This window comes from Protomyctophum parallelum, assembly GCF_964188405.1.
Source record: "Protomyctophum parallelum genome assembly, chromosome: 20".
NCBI lineage: Eukaryota > Metazoa > Chordata > Actinopteri > Myctophiformes > Myctophidae > Protomyctophum > Protomyctophum parallelum.
The window spans coordinates 29,347,312-29,365,098 of NC_139718.1; the positions used below are offsets into that span (position 1 = coordinate 29,347,312).

Here is a 17,787-nt window from a genome sequence, read left to right on the forward strand (position 1 = left end):
GTAACATGTTCCACCTCCAGTGACAGGGTTCAGCATGGAAACATGTTCCACCTCCAGTGACAGGGTTCAGCATGGTAACATGTTCCACCTCCAGTGACAGGGTTCAGCATGGAAACATGTTCCACCTCCAGTGACAGGGTTCAGCATGGTAACATGTTCCACCTCCAGTGACAGGGTTCAGCATGGTAACATGTTCCACCTCCAGTGACAGGGTTCAGCATGGTAACATGTTCCACCTCCAGTGACAGGGTTCAGCATGGTAACATGTTCCACCTCCAGTGACAGGGTTCAGCATGGTAACATGTTCCACCTCCAGTGACAGGGTTCAGCATGGTAACATGTTCCAAGACAGCATGTTGACTTTGACCATAACAGAGTAATAGGATGACATGAAGAGGGCAATTGTTTTATGCCCCGTCATGGTGGCTAGTTGTACATCCCGAAAATTAACTGGATGACTATTTTCCAAACAATGCTGATAAAGACCTCCAAACAATGCTGATAAAGACCTCCAAACAATGCTGATAAAGACCTCTAAACAATGCTGATAAAGACCTCCAAACAATGCTGATAAAGACCTCCAAACAATGCTGATAAAGACCTCTAAACAATGCTGATAAAGACCTCCAAACAATGCTGATAAAGTGCCAAAATGACAAGCTCATCAGACCCATGAAGATATACCAGCATTTAATTGATGGTAAGTGATAATAAAAACAATAACAAAACCACGGCACACCTACTTTAAATAAAGTGATGGATGAAAAATGCATAATTAATTTACCACCATGTAGCTTGTGGCAGATGTTTTTCTGACCCGTATAATCACGGTTTCGTGAAGTTACGCCAATGCTGCCATACAGATGAGCTTGTGGGCAGGGATGGGGAGGAGGAGGAGGAGGTGAAGGACTGTGGTAAAAGGAAGGTTCCGGAGGAGGAAATGTCATTAGGAGTGGTAGGGGTCAGGGAGTCGCTGTCTGGCAGGAGGAGAAGAGACGGGGAGCTGCTGGGTGCTCCGTCTCGTGCTCTGTGTTACAGGGAGAGTAACTCAATAATGTATCAGGGCCTCCGGCACTGTGTTCATGATGTGAACCGAGTCAGTGTGCTGCACTGTCGTGAGTTTTGCCTTGACACTGTGGTTTGTGGGTATGCATCCACCTCTGCATAGTGTGCACATGTGTCGACACCTATTACACAGTATGTGTACGGCATAGTTTGTTGTTCTTGAAGTCTACATGTGTGTTTTTTTTACATCTGACTTTGAACTTGTGGGATACAAAGACCACATATGCAGGCAGCCAGTGTATGAGTGTGACACATGGTGCATTCCAGTAACTGGATGTCTGTCAAACCATATCATGGTGAGGTCTCAGCCAGCCCAGCACCGGATTAAGATCAAATAAAGTCTGTGTCAATCTCTCTAGGCCAACAGGTACAACCAAGGCAATAAATTCCTCAGTGTTGACGTAACTCAGATTGTAAAAATGGACCTTAGTGGTCCCGCATGAAGCATTTTTATACTCATGAGTTAAATTAACACTTTGACAGTGCATCCTGTTCCTCTGCCAAATAGCTAAAACTGTTCCAAGGCTAGAACCCAGGTATAAATACTGCAGCATAGCATACTTCTTGACTGGTCAAATTTGTTCTCGGCAGTCTTTACGCCTCAATATTTTCGAACTAGCCGAACATCACTACAGAAGACACTAATGGGAACTGTGTGTGTGATTGGTCAGTAATTCAAGTTGCTAATGACTTATTTTGTTGAATTGCTGCATTCAGATCCAGGTGGAAAAATCACCATTCCAGCACTGTATAAAGTGGCCGGGATCTAATGTTCAGAACTGAGTATAAAACGGTAACAGGACAACTCACCCCTTTTCCGTTTTCCTCCCGGAATTTTCCCCAGTGAGGGGTGGGAGAGGCTGGACGGCAGACAGCTGGACTTTGAATTTCTCTAACTATAAACTTTCACGACAGCAGACAGACAGTCTTTAGAAGCACAAATATAATTTATGAAAAGGCTACTATGGTGAAGTTGGTTTATAGAAGTTGTTGTAGGCTATGTGGGGATACTCTGACCAGGTACCATTTGAGTGGGCAAAACCTCACATATACTAAATTATACTTATATAGCCTTTCCATAAGAGTATATTTTTATATTTTTCCAAAAAGGAAAAACGGGGCAAGCACCGGGGTGAGTTGTCCAGTATTCGTATAAAACAATTTAGTCTGCAGGTAACTTGTTTGGTTTCAGAAAAAAAAGGTTGACTTATTTTGAAGCATGCTACCAGCTTAAGTCATCTTAAGAAAATTAACACACAGGGAGTACAAAGCTATCAAGTAGGCAGGCTTAAGCAGCAGAGCCACTTAACAGAAGCAATCTCTGTTGTGTCTAGCCACAACCTAAGTACATTAAAAGATCAAACTATTGTTTCTTTCCTTTCCTCCATTCATGTGTATTTTACTGTCTGTTAAAATGTGTAACGTATCTTCAATGGCTTGCCTTCTATTTATTTTTGTCTTATTGAGCACTTTGTTTGAGCTGTTTTGAAGAACAAATGATTAAAGGGGAAACATTAGCTTATGCTCATAAGACAGAAAAACATTAATTAAAACTCTCAATTTCATGGGCCTTCATAGTGGCCCTTCATAAACTCAATGGGGCAGAACATGCAATCCATACAAGTACACCTAGGGCTTCACATCCTGCGGGTGCCACCCAAACTAAAAATATATGAAGTGCTCTTCAAGGGCTCTTTGGATTAAACCCCACATCAACAGCTAGTAACTATGTCCTGCTGTGAACAATTTATAGAAAACCCTTTGTTCTTAAGGACGGTTAAGAAACAGACTGACCTGACACGAGTCATCCTCCACTGTTAAGTTAAGACAATGACGTGTGGTATTCTCTTTTCATTATGGCCGATTGTTGCACACTGTGCCAAAGATCAGTTGTATTGTTGGTGGATCTCAGTAATGTAAGCTTATTATTCTGTTCACAGGGGATAAGAGTTCAATGCCTAAAATATGAAATGGACTCTAAATTTGAAATGGAACTTCCCTTTTATCCCGTAATTCAGCAAACACTAAGAACGATACCACGATGCCAGTAATCCTGTCATGTGGGGGGACCAAACCACAAATAAGCCTGCTGTCCCACTTCAGGCCCTGACTTTTAAAGGAACGCTGACATAAGACGCGCAGTGAGGCTCGTCCGCAGTGATTTTTATGACCTGGGTGGAGCCAGAAGAAACAAACTGATGACATGGAACACAAAATGCTCCCAATGGTTTCCTCTTTTCCCAACGCTGGAATTTGCTTTAGTGTGTGTGTGTGTGTGTGTGTGTGTGTGTGTGTGTGTGTGTGTGTGTGTGTGTGTGTGTGTGTGTGTGTGTGTGTGTCTGTGTCTAACTCCTGCGGAACCCACGGCGGCCGGCAGGAAGTGCGTGTTGGCCTATCGGCTTGGGGTCCAAAGGAACGGATGACAGCAAGACAAGTGTTAAGAGAAAGAGAGATGAATGGGATAGAAGTGAGAGATGGAGTTAAATACAGACACTGACAGAGATGAATAGGTGCACACAGAGAGCTAGAAAGACGGACAGAGATAGACAGAGCATGAGTGAGAAGAATCAGGGCAGACCCTGGAACCTCTTGAGGATGACTAAAAGGGGCCGAATATGGGTGGAGACCTCCAGAGCCCTTCAGGACGTTCATGTTCAGTAGACGACAAGACAGGAATAAATAGGAGTCTCGCTATGAGGAAACACACCTACAGTGAGCACGATGACAGATGAATGACTACCAACGCAGAGGAAACACGAGCAGTGTGTGGAATGTGGTGGGGGGGGAGGGTGGGGGCGAGGGTTCCTAGAGTGAAGAAGGAACGGAAGAGAGGATAATAGAAGAGAAAGGAGGAGGGGGTGTGAACTTAAGAGGCCAGGGCTTTAAGCCATAGACCCTAGAAGAGCAGCCAACACCGAGGCTCTGTAGTCGATCACCTACCGTCTTGAGCCGCTTGACAGCATCCTCGCAGATGTGCATACCCCGGGACTCATCCACCTCCACATGGCCCAGGTACTGCAGGGACACAGAGAAAGCAGAGGCTAAGTGAGGATGCTCTGGGGAAACATTTTCCAGTGATTAGCCTTTTGAAGTTTGAATTGGGCTAAGACTGCAAACTAAAAATAAATAAATAAAATAAAATAAAAAGTAAACATGGTGTTCACCACCAAAGAGAAAAGGTGACCTGGGGTAGTTCTGAGATTAATGTCATCCACATGAGATCCAGATCCTGTGGCCACAAAGATCTTCATGTGGTCATGCCTTACAGTTACAGTTTTTGGCCACAAGATCTGGGCACGTCAAATCTTATGGCCAAGACAGAACGAACCAAAACACGCTAGGTTTGCCTCAATCTCCTCTGCTGCTGGACTAAAACATACAAAGGACATTAATGCTCAAATATATATAATACTGTATATGTTTCTAAGTTTGAGTATACCCGACGAAGGCCACGGAGGCCGAAATGTTTTTCCGCTCTGGTAATAAAAGTTTTTTTCAAAACGGTGTGCAGACTTCCTCCTTCTTTTCAGTTTATCTCTTTTGTTAAGAGCACCTGTTGAATCTACTGGGATGTGCGTGTACCTCCTGACCACCAACTTGAGTCATGATGCCCATGAGCTGTTAACCTAAGGAAAACACCAGAGGTTCTCTACAAGGAAACTCCTCTCTGTTTCTGGCACAACAAAGCCTGATACTGGTACTAATAGTGTACTAATGATGCACACAGTCACATAGGTGGGTGGGTGAACCAACACATAGGCGGGTGAACACGGACATTGCTGTTCCTTTGGAGTGGTTGCACCACTCAAAAAACACAGACAATGAGAGAGACGTGAGCTCTCTAACGAGAGCATGAGAGAGAACGTGTATACACAAGGACAAAGACAACATGGAGGGGACGATAAGGCTGCGATTAAAACGGGTTTCCTTCCTGTCCTCCACCCTGGTGGTCCAAGGCCAGGTCAACGTGACACAGACTCCCGTCACCTCCTTTGGACCCGACATATACCTACTGGAACCATAGCCGGGTTGAGTCATTTGAGAATGGCCTTACACCCGAAGGACCGGCTGGAACAGAATGAACGGAAGCGGGATCGTACCCTGCTCCAGGCCTAAACCTCCACCCCTCTGTGTGTCACTCCAGAGTCATGTCCCTTGACCTCCCCAACGGCCCCGCGGGACAGAGGCCCGGCGGGCAGGCGAGTGCCGGGTGGGCGTGGGGGTTGAGGTCAGTGCTGGTAGGCGCTCTTGTATTGTGTGTGTGTGATCATAAAGCCAGGGAGGAAGTCCTAACCCTTTTCCTTACTGAGAACACAGAGCGGCGAGCAGCTCCGACCCCCCCCCCCCCCAGGCGCTATTTTGAGAGACAGTGACGTCATATAGGTGAATCACGTTGTCGACCTGCGGGGGCATACACATACACAGTAAAATCCTCATTGTTAATTTGTATTGTAACTCTCAGTGAGTACAAATGCAACCACATGGACCCATTGTACACCCACGAGTTACACCAATACTCTTTTACATTGTACACACACACGGTCCTGTAGACAGAGCTGACACATGGTGAGTAGGTGGAGGTACTAATGGGCATGAGCTGTGGTGACTCTAAGCATATTGTTGCTGTCGGGCAGAAACCTCTTGTTGGTTAATGAGCACCAGTAAAATGACTACCAGTAGGGGCGCTGTTGTGCCATGCAGAAAATTAGAGAGACAGTGCTGCACTGTTGCCTGCTAATGAGAGAGAGAGAGAGAGAGAGAGAGAGAGAGAGAGAGAGAGAGAGAGAGTGAGAGAGCGAGAGGGGGGGGGGGGAAACGTGGCACATTTTGAGCTTGTAGATATATGTTACTGGACAATATGTACACAAATAGTGAAAGTAGCAGATTTCCACCTGACAGACGATATGATGGAAGGTGTAGGACTATCACACACTCTACAGTCCTCATAGCAAGCTAGCAGGCAACCTTTTATTTTTATTGGCGGTTAGCTAGCCTGAGCTAACGTGTTAGCTTTCTGGTCTAGAGGGGTCGCGGCTGAGATTTGCGCACGCCCTGAATGTTTCACCGATCTGTCCGTCAGCCCCGGTCCGCTCATTTGGAGCGACGCCCACCCGGAAGGGTTGACTCCCACTTCTAGACCAGAGCGGCCAATGCATTTCCCCAGGCTTTCATTTTTTGAGCCGACGAAAATGAAAGCCTGGGTACCGAGGCTAGTGGTTAGCTGATAATTATTGTTGTATCAAATGTATTTTAGTTTCCACATTTAACTGATTTTATGAACATGGGAGGAATTGTTCACAACCAATAATCAAGAAAAAAAACATTCTGAGCATGCATAGTGTATCCCAAAGTAACCATAGCACTAGTACCCAATGTAATGTAACCAAATGGACCATTACTGGTCCATTTGGTTACATTTGTACACTCTTGAAGTCATAAATGGCTAGATTAATATTGATGGATATTTTCCATTGCAGCTTGAAATAAGTACAATAAGTTCAAATGTATTTTAATACCAGTGCTACAAAACGGTCAATAATACAGTGGACAGGAAATGAATCATAACAGCAGCCACATCAGAAAAACATCCCGTTTCCCTAAAATAGCCATGAATTATCAATAACACGGAGGCCGGATGTTCATAATCAACATTAACAAAATCAACATTATGTGAATTGGCTCTGTTGGTGTAAGTCCCCTGGATATAACCCAGGCCATAAGCATTCCAGGAATTAATTTAGGGCTTTGGGCTGTGCATTTTCACTTTCAATTAACCCAGCTAGCTGTCAACGGCTTCTGAAACCGCAACAGTCTTTATACACCGTGGAAGAGCAAGTGAAATTGTGTAAATACTTGACCTCCTAAGCTGTTCATGCATCGCTGGACCCTGCAAGTACACACATGCATAACACACTCTCACACGGCTGTCCCTCTCACCATCATTATTAGCCTCATAAATCCCAGACTTCTAAACAAAGAAAAATTCCATTACAAATCACCACAAGTTGTGTGAATAATTGTCTTACTAGGCTGCATATATAGTATACTGTAATTGATCGTGCGTGCACACACACACACACACACACACACACACACACACACACACACACACACACACACACACACACACAGGAAATAGCAGATATCTATGGCATTTTAAATCACCATATGTCCTGTGACTTATGGTGATTTACCAGCAAGTCATTTTAGTAAGCTGGCAAGACACGCGCACAAGCATGCAAGCTAATCCATACTGTACATACTGCTGGGCACGACTGCACTACTAACTTTGGGGGGGCCAGTCTATAGTTTGAATGGACAGGTATCAGTCAAAAGGGAGACATGGAAAAGGAAGGACAGGTGGGGATTCATATGGAATGTCAGAACAGGTCAGATCCATATATGGAGATGTAAGGGTTTGAGGTCAGATGTAGAGTTGCTGGCCGGCTCCATATATGCAGATCTAGGTGATGATCCAGTCTTCTCCATGTATGGCTACCCAGGGTTTGCCATATATGGTGACGTGACGTGTCATGAGGTGTTACGGACTGACGGCCATATGTACGGGTGGCGTGACGGATTGATCGAAGTTTTGCAGGTTTTCATAGTAATCTAACCAACTAGATACTAATCTATTATGAGATTTGTTGTCTGTTGTGAGCTTGTAGATCTGATCTTCCATTTTCCCTGAATACTCTCCCCAGGATAAGGACGCTAGGGTTCATTCATGGGGTTAATTCACAACCAGCCTAGTGAGCCTACCATAGGAGAAAACACAATTGATCTCTTTTACACCACTGGAAAATGAAAATCACTCTATAGTGTGTGAATAATGGCTTTTCAATGCAGATTTTGCATGGAAGCGACACATGCATGCACACATAAAACTGACTGAAGCCAACTGGTTACACAGCATGCAAACACACACATCTCACACACTCACACATGCAAAGGAATGCACAGACCCACACAGCAGGAGTCAACTTCAAGTCCCATGTAGGGCTACTTAAAAGGTGTCATGTATATTTGAGGAAATATTATTTCAACTCACACAATTGACACAATGAATTGACACTCACTTTTGCTGACTATAGGAGAATTAGAATCACAGATTTGTGGAGAATTAGGAGAGTATGGGACCTGTGAATGTTCTGCTGTTGCAGCTCGACTCAGGCAGCGCACCTGTCCATTACAGGTGCACGTTCTATAACACGAAATTGGTGGTCTGAGGACCCGCTATGCGCTTTCCCAAACGTGTAGATAGCAAAGATAGCAATTTTAGGGAAAGTGCATAAACACGCCCGGCCCCACGGACACACCTCCAGCAGCAAATAAAGGAGTCGGCATAATGTATAGTGGGTAGTGTGGCCGCATACCATTTACGGATAGTGGAAACTGCTAAATGCGTAATTCACGGGTGGCAGGTACTACTGGGTAGTGCTAGCCGCTAGCGGGTAAGGCAGGGTGTAAAATAGAGCAGCCCACTGTACACACACATGCACTCCTCTCCCCCTCTGCAGGCTGTGTGTAAGTCATATGGGAGCCGTTGGGTCTGCTAACGAGCAGAGAATCCTCTGACTCTAGGACAGAAACGGGTGCCCCCATCCATCCACCTCAACACTCATTTCACCCTCTAATTCAGAGTTTCCCACGGTATACGCACAGAGGATCAGAGGGCCTCAGGCAGCAGCTCTCCTTGAAGGTACTGGTGGTAAACACAAAGTGGAGACAAGCAGAGAGGGAGCAGCACACCCACACACTTAAAGAAGTAGGCTGTCTGCTTCCAAACGGATCAGAGCGTAGGAGACAGTGAGAGGTAATTTATGGGGAGCAGGTGGGGTGGGAGGGAGGAATCGAAGGAGGTCCAAGATGTGTATGTGTGTGAGACAACTTGGAGCAGGTTTGGAAACTATAGGGCGTCTCAAAAGTTAGCTGCCAATAACATACACATCCATACGGACTCATACAGCACCTTGCTCTCATGAGTCTGTACCTAGTGCCTAGTGTTGAGTTGTTGACGGCATGCCATGAGTCCAGATGCCAGTTCACCACAATTCAACTCCTTGCAAGTTAACATGCAACTACCGGTACTTGCAACCATTATATCCCCAATGGCAGTTGCAAAGAGTAGCATTGGTGCGGTGAAGATTTGTTTTTGGCTTTTCTGCCTTTACATAGCACCTAAATAATAAGAGGATTTAATTGTACAAACTGCTCCAGTGTCTTATCTACCAATAGTAGTGTGAGTCTAAAACAAGCACTTTCTACCAATTCCATCCATCCACTGAAGGTGTTTTAAAGCAAGCCCCAGACACCGAGAGGAAGCATTGAAGCGAAATGGACATGCTGGCCGATCGTAGATACTGCAGCTCGAGCGGCACTAGGCCTAAACCACAATCCAGGCGCATGCCACATATAGGCTCTGGCCTGACAGCACGTTGCATGTTTGAGTGCCATTCATGACGACCTTTGCTGCATGTCTCTCCCCATCTCTCTCTCCCTCTTTCCTGTCTGTCTTCACTGTAACTATCAATAAAGGCACAAAAGCCAAAAACCTTTATTTTCTTTCTTTTTTTTTACATGAACTCGCGAGCCAATATGCATGCACAGTGCTCATTCATGCTTTTGGCCCGGCGCGTTCATTTTAGGCACAAAATGGGCAGAGCCAACCACTTTTCCAACCCAGAAGAAGAGGTGAATAAGGGAGTATGCACTGGGTGAGCAACTCAGTGCAAGTGGATGGGAGGGGAATCCCGGTGCCGTCTATTATTTATAACTCTATGGTTTCAAGTCCATCTGCGGCTCAGCGGAAGCAACACCAGACTCAGTGGCGAGTGTGTGCTGCTTCTGTTCCGTCAGTCCACGTGAGTTAGCGGACCATTTCACTTTGCTATTGCTAATGTCAAGGCTTCTGTTGGCACTCCTACTGCCTCCACCTGGCTCACAGCACCACAACATGACGGTGTGCTCAGCACTCCTACTGCCTCCACCTGGCTCACAGCACTCGCCTGAGTCGTCCATCTATCGACGTACTACTTACACATGTTCTATTTATGTTCTGCAGATTGTAGCCATGTAGAGAGATTCATATCATCTCTCGTCTATTCTATGACTCAGTCTCTGTAACCATGCTAGCATGTACAGTAGGTTGCTCATGTTACTATTGTAGGTTTTTACTGTTGATGTGTCCCAGCACCATTATCAATGAAAACATTTGTGGTACGTACGGTATATGTTCATATATAATATACTGTCAGATACATACTCCGTGCTAAACTCTGTACTAGACATAGTACTGTATACAAATATTCCATATTCAAAGGAATATTCAAAAAATTAAGTTTCGAATTAATGGCATCTGGGCCATGTAACGTTAAACGCCGGCTGGTCTCGCGAGATCACAGAACCGTCAGTCAGAGGCAAGAGGCAGCAGAAGTCTCCCATAGCCTCCCCTCAAGCTTTACTTAATCGTACGACGGTGCAGTGTGTAAACGTGAGCCGATTTAAAAGTCCACAATGTGTCGTTGATGCAACACGTTGTGAGCTCGTAGATCAGTTACGTTTGCCACGTGACACCGGCATACAATGTAGAATAAATCAGCTGCCTCGCTGCCTGCTTATTAACACACATACTTCACTCTGACAGACACGGCGTAGGTGCACACACAGTTGCCTCGGAGCATAGTTATAAGCCTCGGAGTCTGGGGTGCAGACGTTTATCCGACATACCAAGAGTCTGACAGTCCAACAACACCGTCGCTCCCGACATGCGTTGCCCGTTACAAATCACCCGTGGCCAGTTACAAATCACCTGTGGCTCCAGACATGTGTTGCTGGTATCAAATCCCTGTGGTGTCCGCATGCGGTTAGGGTTAGGCTAGTGTTTGGGTAGGGTGTCGGACTAATGACTGTCGGACTCTTGGTATGTCGGAAAACAATTGGCTGCACCTGGAGTCGTTTTTCTTTTTAATGTTGCTCGGTATTAGAAAGCACACACGTTTATCACACAGTGTTACTTGAATTGATTCAAAAATGATAACAGGTCAAGCTGAAACAGATTCATTTGGTAGTGAAGGCAGACAGTTTACAGTGAGTTTACTTGACGACCGAAAACGCGATGTAAAAACTATGCATGGATTCTTGTCTCTCGCATTAAAGTCACATTTATCTTGTAGCTTACCTTAATTTGATTTAAAACAAAAACACATGCATTGCTTTGATTATTTCCTGTTTCATGTCGAGGTAAGGATTGTTCCAACTTCTATCACAGCACAATGAGCACATCATTGTAGTGATGTGTCTCTGTTCCCCAGATAAGTCCCGGGCTTGTATCCAAACTAAACCATTACAAAAATGTGGCTATAAGTTATGAATTATTATAGGCTATAATTATGAATCATAAATTTGATCTCGCAAGAGAGCGCATTTCTCAGCACCAACCACGGGCGGTTTCACTGCATATTAGGCTACGATATTTTATATTAAATTATATACATTCGATGACCGATAGGTTAGAATGAGTCTTACCCACATGGTGTTTTAAAATTCTGTCGCGGCCCGCACAGAATATAAAACTCTGATGCTGGCATTCAAAGCAACCAAAGGTATGGCTCCCCCATATCTTGCAAGTATGATTTAACCCTACAAACCCTCCCGCGCACTCAGATCAGCCAACGCAGGGAAGCTGGAAGTACCCTCACTAAAAACGCCGGGACAACGTCCCAGACTCTTCTCCCTTCTGGCTCCAAAACTGTGGAATGCACTTCCCATTGCAGTCAGAACTGCAGCATCACTCCCAATCTTCCGCCGTAGTCTGAAAACCCACCTTTTCAGACTCCATCATGGCCCATAGCACTTACCCTACCCCCTTAGATAGCACTTCTGTAGACTTAGATAGCATTTGATACAGACTTATAGCATGTTATGTAGACAGCACTATAATTGCATTGTATATAGTCATAGCATGCCATAGTACATATGTATAGCATAGTAGTATATATGTATAGTTTCATTATATAGATATTCCACTGTTACTTTCTTAGCTTACGCATGTTTCATGATAAATGCTTTTATGTGATGTATTCCCATGCTTTTGTTCTTGCTTAATGTAAGTCGCTCTGGATTAAGAGCGTCTGCTAAATGCCTAAATTGTAAATTGTAAAAGGAATATTCGACTGTCATTTTTGGCCAATTCTTGTAGCACTAGTGTGTATGTGCGATTGTGCGTGTGTGTGCCAGTATCTGAGAACTTTGTGCATGGCTTTATACAGTACTTACCTATATGTCTAACTGTGTGTACACATGATTAAGTGAATGTAATAACCTGTGTACATGTGTAAGTAAGCATACAGTACAAGACACACTGGACCTTTTAAAAGCCCATTCAGATCAAATAATCTCGATGTGACAGGCTGGTGAATTCTTTCGATTAAATCAAAAGACATAAATAAGTAATACGTTTGAAAATGTTCAAACAGTTCAGAAATAAGATTCAAGAAGTATTACACATCAAAGCAGTGAGCACAAACGGAGTGACCCAACCTGTGCTCTATATTGATTGGTTCATACAAAGTGAGGTATACAGTATGTATGCATCTGAGGTGGGTAACTTTCAAAAACTCTTTTTCTGTTCCGTTTTGTTTCAGCATGGTTAAGTTCCTGAGGTGACCGCCGCCGATTAGAGACGTTGTGAGTCTACACAGTACACCGCTGCAGCAATTCTCTGTAACTTTCTAAAAATGTTTAATCTTCATGTTGCAAATCTTTGATCTGAACCTGGCTTAAAATACACAAAGCAGAGCCAAGAAGAGTCACCTTGACGGCAAAGCTGCATTTGCCACTGCGGACCGCCTCCTCATCCGTCTGCCACTGGTGCGGCCGGCTGGACTCGGGCACGTACACGTCTTTTTTACGCCGGAAGCTCTGACGTAGCTTGTTCATCGCCAAGCCTCCTGGGAACACAGAGACGTGGCGGGTTAGATCACGCAGACAGCAGAGAGAGACAGATTATTAATTACCCCAAACAGACAGAGGAGATGGATAGATGGATGGATGGATTTCCATTTTAGGCATTTTAGCTAATCAGCTAACATCCTCTTATCCACAGTGACTTGAAAGATTATTACGACAGAATAAGCCTCATTTCCTATGCACACATACATACAGTACATACATTACATACACACATATGGACGATCTTGCCCAAACGTACAAGAGTAGGATAAGCATTACTTCCTTAGATCACAAGACAGACAGAATGGGACTGATTTATATTTGACCATTCTAGGCATTCAGCCGATGCTGATGTATAGGGACTCTCAATGATAGATGAACAACATTACAGATCATGGATGGATAGGGACAGACAGAAACGACGGGCAGACTGATTTACTCCATTTTATGCATTCTAGCCGACGCAATGTCCCAGCTGGCAGGTACACCAGAGGACACTTTCATCCCTCAACCTCTAGCTACAATGCAAATACAATATTATTCAACTGTGGGATGAGATCAGAGTGTCAAGAAGAGCAGCATGTCAATAAGATTAACTGAGGATAATATTATTATACAAACACTCAAAGATGTAATGCATCTCAAAATCTGAAAGAAGCAACAATCAGTATGAATGCAGCTTGTGGAAAAAACAAGTCTGTACTCTGTACTAAATTACACTGACATAATGACACGGTTCACACGGATACATAAATAATATGAAACTGTAAACGATGTTGTCAGTCGACAGACTCGACAGCATATCAGTATCGCAGCATGTGAATAAGTCTATTTTGAGAAAGGTCCACCAACACCACCCCCCCCCAAAGAAAGGAAGGATGAGTGCCGGGAAGAAGAAACAAGATAAGTAACAGGAAACGTGACACGAGAGTTTCACCCGCGGAGGCTCCACAGTGCCTGCATGGCTACAGATGCCGACAGCTATGCTGTGACGCAGCCAATTATTCTGTATGGCACGGGGGGTACGAAATGACAGGATGGGAGCCTGACACCGTGTGTGGGGTTGCAAGATAGAATGGAGTGATTAGCTCGGAGCACATCGTTCGTGTTGTGGTACCGAGTGCTGATGTTTCCATGTGCCAGGTTAAGAGTCACATCATAATCTTCTAACCACTGTTTCGGCTGTTTGTCATTCTGTAGCAGAAGTGGTTGAAAGGGGCGGGAAGGATGGTTACATTTTTTAACTCCTGAATCGCTGCCCAACACACTCCTATCTAGCATCAGAGTCTTGAGCTGTACAGTGTTAGCAAAGCGGTTGCACCACACTGTACTGTATCTAGGTAGGTGGTGCACTTCGTGTTCGTGCCTTTCCTGGCTTTGCCCTGGGATGACTCCCACAGTGTAAGTTTGCTTGCCACTATTTCCGGGTGACTGACACAGTGCCCTGCCGGCCTCATCTTTCTCTCTCCGTCTTTGTCTGTGACCCGTGGTACGTCTCGGAAAGGAACACTTTTCTGATGTGGTCCGTACATGTGCCATTCGTAGCATTCATGTGGACTCCATCCAGGGATCTTTCCTGTTGTGAGAGTAAAATGCCATTTAGCAAATGTTACTCTACATAGAAGAATCTACTGTACCAAATTGTTTGAAGTGACAACTCACCTCTTGGTGAGGTGCTAGCTATGACGTAGAACAGAAAGAGCTTGAAGGGAGACACAGCACACTCATAACTCCTGATGCATATACCGGTAGTTTTTTTGTAGACATACAATTTGCATTAGCGGGCCATTCCAGACTGATTTTCAAAAATACATTTTCTTTCCTACAGTATATTGACATTGACATTGAAATTAACGATGCCAGGTTGAATTATTCAGTCGCATAATTGCTGATCATGATCAAATAACGGCTGATATATCGGGCAGACATCTGTCATGTCAGACCGATACCGTTGTAGAGGGTATGCAGTATGCACCTAACATCATCATCATACCCAGAAGTTATGCGGGAACGCCTACCGAGTGGCAGAAAAACAACTTTCTGGCCTTGACAGCTCATACATCCAAACAGAAAAGTCTGATTGCATTAAACGACATTCAGCGTCATTAAACTCACTTGGCCACTCAACTTTATGCATGCGCATACCCTCTATTGGTCTGTCAATACTTAGAATAGATAGAACTCCATTTGGGGTCCTGCTGGTTTGCCTGAATGGCCTCATGAACAACTCCGCCCGAAGGCAATAGGTATGTGAGCCGAGCGAGCTCCTCCACAAACAAGTTGCACCGACTAACTTCTAACTACCTAATGAGGATCTGGAGGGATTAGAGGTCTTTAATCCAGGAAGACTTCACTGTGCACAGAAATATGAGCGCTCACACACACGTGCACTGCACATCTAACACAGAAAGCCATCCACACAGACAGTCACACTTAACCTCTATACACAAATGCAGTAATGCACAAAGTTACAACATACTAAGTGTACATACACTGTAAGCACACACACAAAAGTACTCACACATGATCACTTGAGTACACACACACCCCACTGACTTTTATCATATGCATGACGAGTTGATACTGTAATGTACATACACCGTTAGCACACATAGGAGAACACACACACACACACACACACACACAGTCTGTATTGGGTGTTACGCAATAAAATTCAAATAAATGTAACCAGATGGCGCATGACTACTTACGAATAGGTAAATTACCACTGGGTCCACGCCAATTTACAATTTAGGCAACACATTACTTGAGCACAAAGTCAGTCCTTATGGGTGGTGTTTGTTAACTTTGTTAAGACTCTGAATTCATTTTGGGTGGGCATTAATCATTTAATAAAACAGTGTCTAGAACTAGGTACTAGACATGCTGAAGTGTTTGTTTTATGTTGTTGGGATACTCATGGTTGAAAATAGGTTACAGTGTGCGAATTGAATTACATTATCCTGCCTGGATGAGGTCTTATATTTCTTGTTTGAGCGTGTTATGTGTGGATTGTTGCGTTCTTGTGTGCGCCTGCAGGTGCATCATGGGACTGGCACAGATAGCGATCAGTTACGCACAACTTGTATGTTCAGTAGGTCGTTGCAATCCATACATTACCGGTAAACCTAAAAGTGTCCCAATCAAAACACTGACATGCATTGAGTGCATTCAATTTAAATATAGGCTATAGTCTGAGTGGGTGTGGTTGCAACAAGGTATTATTTTAGATTGGGGAGAAGCAAACTATTTTCTGTCAACTCACCCGTGGCTTCCGCGTGTGGCTAAGGTTAGGGTTTGGGGATAGGGTTAGTATGGGGCTCTATGGTCGGAATATTGGGTTTCTGGGTGTCGGATTTATGGGACATCGAACTAACGCTACGCACCCGGCAACCTACCTCAAACCCTAACCACAAGCACGGAGCAGCGCATGTCCGACCATTGTTTTCATGTTGGTCCGTTCGTGTGTCAAATCTGCGTGTGCGTCCCTGCCAGAAGATGCCTATGGATTCATGACATATGTACCATTCCGAAGATATGATTAGCAGTGGATTAGCACACGCGCTTCCGCTAGCACTGCATTGCTCAATATAGGGCCCTGAGGATTTTACTGCCAGTCCATTCGTTTTATCTCCTTGTGGCAGGCTAGCTCACTGTGGGCCCGACACAATGGAGCTTTCAGCTCTCACTGGCCATGGACATGCATGTCATGTGCACGCACGCACGCACGCACAGCGCCACACACACACACACACACACACACACACACAGGAATGAAGAGCAGAGAGTTGGTCTGACTCTGCGCAAGTAGTGGTAGGCTGTAGGTTAGTTTGTCAGCTCCGCTAACCAGAGAGAGGATGTCCTGTTCTGTTGTAAACATCAGGTCGACTCAATTTGGTGTTTTTAGATCTTAGATCTTTGGAGCACATGCCTTCCCTCCCTGGCCAGGCTGGAGTCTTCATTGTTAATTTAACTCTGGGAGAAAACAAATTGATCTCTGGTTCCATTTGTAAACCACAATGGAGAATTGAAAAGTGTAGTAATAAATAATAATAAAAAAAACAACAGTTGATGCAAACCAAAAGTGCTAATTTATCTCTGGGTTAAAAAGAGATATTGTAAAATGTACCAACTGTATAAATATAATATTTACGCTCCGAGTTAAATAAGCAGTGAAGCACTAATCTTTTTCATCATGTGGTGAAATAAGGCCAAAAAATAATGTTTTCCCCCTGACAATATGAGAATATGAGTGTCAATGTCACAGCTTGTCTACTGTTCTAAAGTAGCATGGTTCCACAGCCAATACCACTTACTTCTCCCACACGCACACGCACGCACACACACACACACACACACACACACACACACACACGAGACCTCAGCGACAGATTCCCAACAGTAGCTGTCTATGAATCAGACAGGAAGCGAATGGGGCATAATTCAAGTGCCTGCATGTGTGAATAATTGTAATCAGAGCCAAAGAACGGCACAGGTGTCAGGGTCATAAACACTGTGTGTGTGAGAGAGAGAGAGAGAGAGAGAGAGAGAGAGAGAGAGAGAGAGAGAGAGAGAGAGAGAGAGAGAGAGAGAGAATGCATGCACAGTCAAGTGTGTGCTGTGCATATATGTGTAGTGTACACATACACCCACGTGCACAAATAGTAGAGGGGAAAAAATGTTGTAATGTTTGAAAACAACATGAGAGAGAGAGAGAGAGAGAGAGACAGACAGAGAGAGAGAGCGTTTGTAACAAGCTCTCTCTCCCAG

At 44.5% G+C, this 17,787-nt stretch overlaps 1 protein-coding gene across 3 annotated transcripts in view; it reads right to left on the reverse strand.

Moving 5' to 3' along the window:
• Nucleotides 1–17,787, reverse strand: part of numb (NUMB endocytic adaptor protein) — a 65,702-nt gene that overhangs the window by 16,490 nt on the left and 31,425 nt on the right. For all 3 annotated transcript variants that reach the window (XM_083792298.1, XM_083792299.1, XM_083792297.1), the window contains exons 2-3: nt 12,880–13,016; nt 4,006–4,080 (exon numbers count right to left, since the gene is read on the reverse strand). In XM_083792298.1, the coding sequence (XP_083648424.1) occupies nt 4,006–4,080; nt 12,880–13,005 (201 nt within the window). In that variant the 5' untranslated portion in view covers nt 13,006–13,016. The remainder of the gene's footprint in view (nt 1–4,005; nt 4,081–12,879; nt 13,017–17,787) is intronic.